General features: G+C 44.9%; 1 protein-coding gene across 1 annotated transcript; it reads left to right on the plus strand.

The window, feature by feature from the left end:
- The first annotated feature begins 104 nt into the window (after positions 1-104).
- Positions 105-8,328, plus strand: SPINK9 (serine peptidase inhibitor Kazal type 9). The gene is made up of 5 exons (XM_086851672.1): positions 105-372; positions 2,466-2,672; positions 4,751-4,782; positions 6,160-6,287; positions 7,839-8,328. Exons 2-5 carry the CDS (start codon positions 2,624-2,626, stop codon positions 7,882-7,884), a joined length of 255 nt encoding a protein of 84 aa, XP_086707798.1. The 5' UTR covers positions 105-372; positions 2,466-2,623; the 3' UTR covers positions 7,885-8,328.
- The last annotated feature ends 2,381 nt before the right edge of the window (positions 8,329-10,709 follow it).

Consider the following 10,709-nt stretch of genomic DNA (forward strand, 5'->3'; position numbering starts at 1 on the left):
AAATATCTCCAGTGATCACTGTGGATAACCTGGCTCTGTGGTTGACTCCTCTCGTTGTGAAATTTGTTTTTGCTCCCGTCTAATTGGAATTTCTCTCCCTGCAATTTGCTCTGTTCCCTCTTCCTTTCACTCTGCAGCTCCAGGAGGGCTCTGGCTCCCGTTTCCTCCCTCTCCAAACGGAGCCAACCCCTGCTCCCAAGTTTTTCTGCCCCTCAGTGGCTCTGATCCAGCATTTCAGTGCCTTTGGCAACCCAGAATTGTCCCAGAAGAGCAGCTCCGGCCTCACCAGTGGCACCTTGGGAATTATGGACTGAAATTCAAGTGCAGAGCTGGGAAATCTTCCTACATGAACTGAGCAGGGCGCAGAGAGAGGTTTGTGCTCCCTGGGAGGGATGGGATGGATGCTGGGGCTGCATCCCACGGGGCACTGGGAGCGCTGGGGGCACTGGGAGCACTGGGAGCACTGGGAGCACTGGGAGCACTGGGAACACTGGGAGCACTGGGGAGCACTGGGAGCTCTGGGGCACTGGGAGCATTGGGAGCTCTGGGGCACTGGGAGCTCTGGGAGCACTGGGGGCACTGGGGGCACTGGGAGCATTGGGAGCACTGGGAGCACTGGGGGCACTGGGAACACTGGGAACATTGGGAGCACTGGGGGCACTGGGAGCACTGGGAGCACTGGGAGCACTGGGAACATTGGGAGCATTGGGAACACTGGGAGCACTGGGAGCACTGGGAGCACTGGGAACACTGGGAGCTCTGGGAGCACTGGGAGCACTGGACTGGGGCTCTTTCCTCATTCCAGACTCAGGATCTGCAGTTTTTCAGTGTCACCACATCCCCGAGAGCTGTGTGTGCTCAGAACTCTTCAGAGCAGGAGGAACTTCCTGCATGGTTTGGGTTTTGCTCCCGTTGCCTAATTGCTCATAATTGTCCATCAACCAAGGACGTGTCCTGAATACTCCCCACGAGTTCCTGCACGTTCCTTTTCTCCAGAAAAGCTGCCCAGAACACAAAGTCACCCACAGCCCCAAGCACATGGATCCAGACCAGCCCCAGGGTAAATCCCACCCCAGTTTTTGGCATCTCAGCCTCACAGAACAGATGCCCAAATTAAGGAAAAAGAAAAAAAAAATTAGAACAAAACCACTGAAGGGCATTCAAAAAATAAAATTCCAGCTCCAACCAGATCTTTGCCCAACCTGGAATTTGGATTTGATGGCATTTGTGTTTTTCATCCTGTTAAGTGATGAGAAATTAAACATTTATTAATTATCTATATTCTTTAAGGAGAAAATTATTCATGTTCTTCTTGGGATGAGTTAGAGGAGCCCAAGGCTTACCTGATCTACTGAAATCTTTTCTGCAGGAGCTTTCAGGCCCTTGTTTTACTGGAATGAGCACTTCTGACCCCCATCCTGCATGGGGAGAACCCCCCTGGGCTACCCTGCAGTGAGGGGAGGTGATCACTGAAATACTGGGAATTGTGGTGGTGTCAGGGATTTTTCCTGTTGAGATCTTTGCCTGTTTAGATGGAAAATCACTGAGAAATGGCAATTCTGGAAGGATGGGTTGAAACCAAACTTTCACCTTCAAACTCCACGGTACTTTGGATTTATGAAAATTAAACCTCAGATCTGAGTGTCCCATTGGGCTCTGTCATAAAAGACAGAAATTGCTGCCTTTTGGTTGAGTCACCAACAAATGAAGGATTTGTTTAAGGAGCCCCTCCTGTTGTGCTGGAAGCAGGGAAATGGGAGCAGAGGGACAGGGAATCTCCTGTGTCCACGGCTGGGCAGGAGCCCAGGGGATGCTCAGGGGCTGGGAACTCCTCTCTTGTCTTGGCCAGGCAGTGCCGTGGGTGTCTCTGCTGCTTCTGTCCCAAAACGTTGGTTCTGATCCCAAACTGGGGACGTTTGAAAGGAAAAGGAGCCCTGGGGGATGCTCTGGGCTGGGTGTGAAGGGATTTGGTGGAACACAGATTTCCCAGAGCAGTCAGTGATGCCCTTTTATTTTGTCTGACCAAACTGTGAACAGAACTTGCTTTACATGAAGCTCAGAGTCACACACCAGTGCAGTGCAGAACCTGAAAAACAGAAAAGCTAAAACCTAAGGCATCATTTCTGCATGGGCACGACCAGCTCAGCTCAAACCACAGCTCAGAACCAGCTCCAAAACGCCCAAAAGAATAAGGATTAAGCCCTTACGTGATGAACATTTTGGCAAACACCCAGCCAGGATTATTTTTCCCTGGGAACCGCGTTCAGCTCCGAGTCCCTATGGCAATAACAGAGCAGCCAGCCCTGAGTCAGAGCCTGGCTGCTGGGGCTGGAACAGTTAATTAGGCTGGGTTTGGGCAGGAACAATCCCTGCTCCATCAACACTGGGACACCCAGCCCTGCCCCGCTCAGGACACATCCTACTGACCCTGCCCTGGGCAACTCCTTCCTTAATTACCCGTGCAGGGATTTCATCAGCGACTCCTGGCTATAAATTGATCCCAGGCTGCCATGGCCACACCAGGACACTGCAGGAGCATCCAGGGAGCATCCAGGGAGCATCCAGGGAGCATCCAGGGAGCATCCAGGGAACATCCAGGGAACATCCAGGGCTGGAGTTTGCCATGAAGGTCACCCTGGTGCTCCTAGCGCTGGCAGCTCTGTGCCTGGCATGTGAGTAACTCCCCTGGAGGATTCCCTTCTGGCCAAACACTGCAAGGGTCTCAGTGTGGGAGGGAGAAAAATGGAGTTTTCTATTTTAAATCCTGTTATTTATCACTGTAATGGTTGATTAGCCAGCTGGGGCTGTGGTGGATGGAAGCTGCTCCTTGCTGGGTGTTACTCAGGGCTGTGTTCTGGCACTCAGAAGAGCTGTGATGCCTCAAAAACACCTGGTTTTGTCTATTTATTTTTAAATTTCTACCTGAGAAGGGAGCTGGGGAGGTTCTTCTCCTGCCAAACTGACCAAGCAGGGGACAGCTGATGATGCTCAGCTCGGAATCACGTCATTTTAATCTTATTTTTCCAGGCTGCAGAGAGATTTGAGGGATGGGTTGTGGTAGTGCATATTAAGGGAAGGTTACTTCATGGGTTACCCTAAAAAATAGGAATTTGTGAGGAATTTCTTCAGCCTTTATGTGGCAATTTTATTTTTACTAAAAACATGCAGTAAAAATATATTTTTAGAGAAAAAAAAGTGCATTTAAAACAGGTGAAAGACACTACACCTCTGCAGGTCGTATAGAAGTTTAAAAGCATTATGAACCTTAAAGAAAATTTTGAAACTAATTAATTAATGCAAAATTATGAAACAAAAGAATCTTTTCAGTAGCTCTGAAAAGGTTGCTTTGAAATTTGTCTGAACCCCAAAACCCTTATGAAAAACATCAGTTTAAATGAAATGTGATGGAAAGAATTCGTTCAGTGTTTCATTAACTGCAGGAAAATAAATAAATATTCCTTCCATTAGAATTCCAGGAAATCTCTTCCTTGAACTTTCTGGTTTATCTTGTCTGCTTGAAAACCTCATGCATCAACACTTTCTGAGCCACACCTTTTTTGCATTCACTCCCTGCAGAGTGGCTCCTGACAGCTTTTACCAGAGCAAAAATAACATTTGATGGTTTGGGGGGAAGTGGAATAAATCGAATCCAATTCCAGAATAATGAAATCTCAGCCAAACCTCTGGTGACAGAGATGGAAACTGGACCTGGAGCTTTATTTCTGCTCATTTTCTTTGTACTGAACCACTGGGTTTGATGTGAGGATGTGAACAGGTTTACGAAGGGAAATTTTGTGGAAGGTGTAACTTTTGAAGATCAAGAAAAGCCAAATTTATTCTGAAAGACAATTGCTAGAGCTCTGCTCCAGAACATATTTAGAAAGTTTAACCTTTAAAGATAAAAAAAAAAATCCAAATTTAATCCAAAAACCAAGTGCTAGAGCTCTGCTCCAGAACACATTCCTGCTCCTTCTGCACAGAAATCTCTCCCTGGTACCTTTCATCCCCTGGAAACTCCAGGATGATGATTATGGGACAGCAGAGGGACAAATACATTCCTAAAGCAAGTAAGAAATGTGTCAGCAGCATGGAGCCACGCCAAGGAGCTGATTACTTTGTGGGAGGTGTAATGAGCATTGTTTGGAAGGAGCTCCTGGAAGCCCCACCTGAGAGAACAGAGCTCTGCTGGAGAGAAATGTGGTAAAAATAGGAGCCAGTCATCTTCAAAGGCATATTGAAACAAGGGAAACACTTCCCAAAGCGGGGTTCTGAGCCAAATGGTGTTATCATCGTTATTTAGAGTCGATTTTGTATTTTAATCCTCATGATTGACAGAAACCTCAGCTATAAAAGGAACGTGTGGTTTGCTCACAGCCACACGCAGCTCGTGATAAACTCAGCGATTAAACCCCAGCCATGCTCGACCACCAGCTAATCCTGGACGTTAAATATAAAATAACATGATGAACATTAAATATAATATTGACTCCTGGGTTGTCAGTGGTTTTGTGGTGAACAATGGCTCCATTTCCTCCTCCAGCAAAGCTGTCAGAAGTTTCTAAGGCAAATAATGCACCAAAATCCACTTGTTCAATAAATTCTGTCACCTGGGCCTTATTAAACACTGCAAAGCTCTGTCAGTATTGACATTTAAGGAGGTAAAAAATTCAGTGGTGCTGAGTGAAGTCATCCTGGTTTGCACCTGAGTGTTCATTAACTGTGGGTTTTTGTTTTCTCTTTTGTGATTCAGTTTCCACTGCAGATGCTGCCACAAAGGATGAGGTGAGTGATTCCCTTTTTCCTGGAGAAATAGATATAATATAATATGAGGTAAAAAATCATAATAATCAGAATAGGTCAGAAAATAAACATGTTAAACTGTAATTAAATGCTGCCAATTTATTGAGATTTCAGTGAGAAATCCTGAGTTTGGGCTATGGGGTTTCCTCAGAGTTGCCCTGACAACTTCCAGATGTTTTCACCTGTTTGGCATTCTGGACAAGAAATTGGGCAAGGACAAATTTTAAGCCAGAGAAATCTAGATTTTTAAAATAATATTTATTGACAATGACCCTATAAGGCTTTTTGGATGACTTTTAGCTCCCAAATCAGGTACCTGGTGATTTTAATTCTCTCTGAGTACTCTGGGGTCAATGTGTGAAAGAAATGAGGCACTAAGGAATAAAAAATCCTTCCTGAGGTGAGCAGGAAAGCCCTGGCAGAATGGGGAGAGAAAATTCATCCACACACAGAGCTGGACCCACACTGGTACAAAGCAGCAGGAATTTCTGCATGGAAAAGGTTTGTACATGGGTACAAACCAGCAGGAATTGCTCCATGGAAAGGGTTTGTAGATTGGTACAAACCAGCAGGAATTTCTGCATGGAAAAGGAGTTTGTCCATGGGTACAAAGCAGAAGGAATTGCTCCATGGAAAGGGTTTGTCCATGGGTACAAACCAGCAGGAATTTCTGCATGGAAAGGGTTTGTAGATTGGTACAAACCAGCAGGAATTTCTGCATGGAAAGGGTTTGTCCATGGGTACAAACCAAAAGGAATTTCTGCATGGAAAAGGAGTTTGTCCATGGGTACAAACCAGCAGGAATTTCTGCATGGAAAGGGTTTGTAGATTGGTACAAACCAGCAGGAATTTCTGCATGGAGAAGGGGTTTGTCCATGGGTACAAAGCAGAAGGAATTGCTCCATGGAAAGGGTTTGTCCATGGGTACAAAGCAGCAGGAATTTCTGCATGGAAAGGGTTTGTCCATGGGTACAAAGCAGCAGGAATTTCTGCATGGAAAGGGTGGTCAGGCATGGAAGAGCTGCCCATGGGGGTGGTGAACTCCATCCCTGAAGCATCCAAAGAAGGCCTGGATATGATCCCAGCTGAATTTGCTGATTGTTGTGCTCAGAGAATGAGAACTCCCAGCACTCAGCTCCTCTGGGGCTGTGTTTCTGACCCCAATCCTGCCCAGCCTGTCCCAGCAGCACCACTCCCACACTTCCCACATTTCTGGTGGGAAATGTTTCATTTTGGGGCTCTGCTAGCAGAGGTGGTGACTCCTCCCTGGCTGTGCTGCCCCACACCATGGCCCAAGCCTGCCATACCCGTGATTTCTGAGTGTGGAGGGTGTGAGGCTGAGGGCTGGCTCTGTTGCAGGTGGATTGCAGCGAGTACAAGAGGCTGGAGAGGGGGAGACCCATTTACTGCGAGAGGCTCTACCAGCCCTTCTGCGGCTCCGACGGCAAAACCTACAACAACAAATGTTCCTTCTGCAAGGCTGTGCTGTGAGTGCTCAGCTGCCAGGCACCCCTGAGGGGGGGCAAAAGCTGGGATGTGTAACTTTCCTCTAAAAAAATCCTTTTTCTGTTTCTGCTGCATCTCTTCTGTATTTTTCTTTTTATTCTTGGATTTCTCAGCCTCCTTTGGACTGAATTCTTTTGGGATCCTCCCTGGTGGGGAGCTCTGCTTATCTCAGTTCTTAGGATTGGAAGAAAACACCCCAGCTCGTTAGAATCTTGTTTCTCGTGTTTATTAACAGGTGATCACAAAACTTAACAGGTCTCTCCAGGCTGGCTACACAAGGTTAATCTTTGCAATCTGGTACATTTCTTTCTTCTGATGGTACAAACAAGGCCTCGTGGCACACTTTGTGTCTGATGCACAAAATGGCCCTGAAACCCACAGTTCTTTTATCTTTATACCTATTTTTGCCCAATTAACAGTAGACACCTATATTATTTTTCTTAATGACCCAATGACCCATCACCTGTGTGATGCACTGCGACATTTTCTACCCAATCACTCACTATCACTCAAAAACCTCCAGGAGAAGAACATGAAGAAGAAGGGACAAGGGACAACACCCTAAATCCTTCATCTTGTCTTCTCTAACTTTTTCACCCAGTGATTTAAAAAAACTCTCTAATCTACACACACTTTTAGCTTTTTTCATCTAACTTTAACATTTGTTTTCATATATCACCATGAAAACGTGCTCATGAATTTTATATTATATGAAATTCAGTGTTTTTCTAGATCTTATAACTAAGTATCAGAAACAAGGGCACACACTCTGTATTCCAGACTCCAACAGGATGGGCTGAGATGCCTGGCATTTCCACCCCACAAAAGTGCTGGGGTTTTTTTAGGGTTGTTAATTCTCTGCTCCTTTTCTTTACCTTTATGTAATAATTGTTCCTCCCACTGATAATGTCCAACTGATCTAAAAAAAACAAATAGTGGTGATATTGGGGTGAGGCCTATTCTGGCAGGAAGTATAAAATAAATGACCCAGATATTCAGGTCTGAACATGCTATTCCAGCAGGAATTGTGAAGTTGGACACTAAAAAATTACTTGGATATTTGTGTGAACAGCTCCCTATTCTGACAGGAAATGTAAAATAATAATAAATAAAAAACGACCCAAATACTTGTGTGAGCAGCTTGCAGCAGGCACTGTGAAGCTGGGCACTAAAAAATTTACTCCTATTTGTGTGAGGAACTTGCTGCAGGTACTGCAAGATTCAGTCACTAAAAAATAACCCTGATATCTGTGTGAGCAGCTTCCTATTCCAGCAGAAACTGTAAAGTTGGGTGGGGAAGGGTCCAATGAGCAACACAGGCCTGACAAAGCACCTGCACCCAGCTCAGGTCCCACAAAAATTCACAGTGGTGCTGGCAACATCTGGGGCTGATGGATAAAACACATAATTTTGCAAGGAAAGCTGTTTACAGATCAGCGCCCTCATTTCTGCTGTGAATGTTCATGGTTAGCAAAGGGGTTCAGAGGATTTTGGTGATTTTCTGTGTGCCATGTCCATTCCTTTCCTTGCAGGAGGAGCAGAGGAGCCCTGCACATGAAGCAGGTGGGAGCCTGCTGAGGGAGCTGTGCTGCCAGTGCTGAGAACAGCTCCACATTCCCTGGATTTCCTCCATCCTGCCCGTGCCAAACCCAGCCCGAGGAGAATTGCCAGCTCTGCTCTCACTGCTGCTTCTCTCTGCTCCAGAGCTGGGCTTGACGCTCCTGCCCTTGCAGCAAAGCTTGACACGAGCATTTTGTTGGAGATTTATCTCCATGGCTGAATTTCAAATCCTCTAACAGTGCCTCAAGTCTTTTCCCCTCTCTGATTAAATGTTTTCTTTCCTTTACCCAGATATTTTTTCCCAAAGGGTTCAGCTTTCCCTGGCAGTGCTCTGATTCTCCCAGTTTTGTAGCTGAATTTTAAATGTTTATTTTTCAGCCCTCTCTGTACAATTCTGGTTCCTGTATGTTGTTCAGCTACCCAGTGTGCTTGTTTATTAAAATAAACCTTGACTCTTTTTAATTTTTGTTCATGGTGAACTTTCTAGAGAATTTATTGCATTCATTACTAACAACTATTTCCCAAATTACAGAAAACTGTGGTGGAGCAGGGGCTGAGTCCAGAGGTAAAAATCCAAAGCCTGAGATACAGAAGTTGTATCCCACTGTGTGGCCTCATACTGGAATTTACCCCCCAGTCTGGCTCTTTATTTGCTTTAAATGAAACAAATCTGGTAAAATGTAAGACTTTAGAAGTCTGTTAAATTGTCATTTAAATATGAACATTCATTAATCTTTTCACTCCACAAATCCCAGACCCTAAAGAAATTTATGTCCTGCTCTTACATCTTTGTTATCTCCACTGTTAAACTAATTTGTGTCTTTTACTCAGTACGTGGAAATGGGAATGTATTTTCCCAGGATAAAAATTGTGACTGAATGGGAGGAAAGTTTTGGAACAGCTGGACACAGAATAAATCCAGCCCTATCCTGAATTCTGTTTATCTGGAAACCAGGTCCCAGCAGTTAGGCAGCAGGAATGAAAATGAGGAAGGTAAAAGTTCCTTGTGGCTCAGAGGCTTCCACCTAAAGAAGTTCCTAGAACAGATCACCTTGACTGAGAAAGATAAAAATGAGAAAACAAAGATCAAATTGAGAAAACAAAGGCAAACTCTGAGGTTTCCTCATGATGTCAGAAAATCCAGATTTGTGGATATCTGCTGCCTTCCAGCCTCAGGGGATATTCCCACCCTCTGCTTTGGTTTGTTGGGATATTTAATGGGCTGTGCCTGTGCACCAAACCTCAGACACCAAATTTTTCGTGCAGCCCTAGGAGTGATTCAAAACCCTGCAAGTCAGAGGTCTAAACTCCATCCCTGCATTCCCCTGGGACTCAGTTTGTCCCAGATAATTTCTGCCATGGAATTACTGAGCAGGAATTACAGGAGCAGCTGGAGAGCAGGACTTTCCCACATGGGTGCTTTTCCTCAGCTCAAAGCTGGCAGGACACGAGAGAGGCACAGCAGCTCCTGCCACATACCAGAGCAGAGAACATCATTTGCAAATTGCTGCAAATGACTCCTGGAGAAAATGCTGAAGTGGCTGGACAGGCTGGACAGTCGAGTCTGTGGGATGGAGCAACCCCATGGAAATATGGGGAAGGGAAAATGAGCAGAGCCTGAGCTCGGATTCTGGAAGACAGAAAATAAAATATTGGTATGGAATAGGAAAACAAAACAGATCTTGCACTCAGGGAAGATTAGGGTGCAAAACTCTGCACTGGAAAGGTACTTAAATACCACTGGTGTATCTTTATATCTGATGAATTTACATGTGGAGGACAAGGAAGGGTTTTCCTGAGGTCTTACAAAACATTTTCTTCATTCTAAGCCAAGAGGTCATGAAACCCCAGCCTGGAAATCAGACAGTGGGATCTCTGCAAAAGAAAATGCCAGTGCTGGGTTAAAGCACGGCACCATCGTCAGCTGTGCTGCACCTGAGGGGGTTTGGGTACTCAGAGATGTTCTCTTCGAAGCTTTCATTTTTAAATGTTCAATTTTTGCTCCCTCTCATGTAATTAATGTCTTGTTTGGTCATCAGGAGTGTCCGAGGGCAGCTTGGATGGAGCTCTGAGCAACCTGGGACAGTGGGAGCTGTCCCTGCCCATGGTAGGGGTGGGATGGGATCTATGAGGTTCCTTCCAATCCAAACCTTTCCATGATTATTGATCAGTTGGGATGGAAAACAGCCATTCCCTCAGAAGATAAAAGCTTAAAAACATCTCTTAGGGACGCTGCTAAGCACTGAGTTCGCGGGGTGCAAAATTCTGGCTTTTTAAATGAAGGCATTAATTCCCCCAGGCCTTTTATTTTTGATTTGATAATACCTGTGTTAGAGAACCAAGATAATTAACTCCCCCTAAAATATAAAATGTTATTATTTAATTATTAAATATAAAATTTATTATGAAATATAAACTGTGTGTGTCCAAATAGCTTCCACCAGCTGTAAATGAGAAACAAGAAATGCAATGTGCTCTTTTATTTTGCAGCTGATCAAGACCAGAACAGAATTTTTATTATGACTCTTCAGCATCTCTGATTTCTGATTGTTTTCCTTTGGCTTTTAGTTCAGATATCCTTGAGTGCCCCAAATTCCAATTTTTCCCACATATGGCAGTGGAGGGAGAAAGAAAGGGAACAATCCAAAAACCTTCAAAGATTCACAAACAACCTGTGGGATAAATCACAGGGTTTCTGTTTAGGAACAAATGGGGTGGTTTGGTTTCTGTTGTCTGTCTTGTAACCACTTCACCATTCACATTCTCTGACTGTTTCAATGACACTTCAACCCCTAGGCCCTGCCCAAATTCCTGAATTCCATTTAGTGTCTTCTGTGTCCTTC

This window comes from Cyanistes caeruleus, chromosome 15 (assembly GCF_971803275.1).
Source record: "Cyanistes caeruleus chromosome 15, bCyaCae1.hap1.1, whole genome shotgun sequence".
Classification (NCBI taxonomy): Eukaryota; Metazoa; Chordata; class Aves; order Passeriformes; family Paridae; genus Cyanistes; species Cyanistes caeruleus.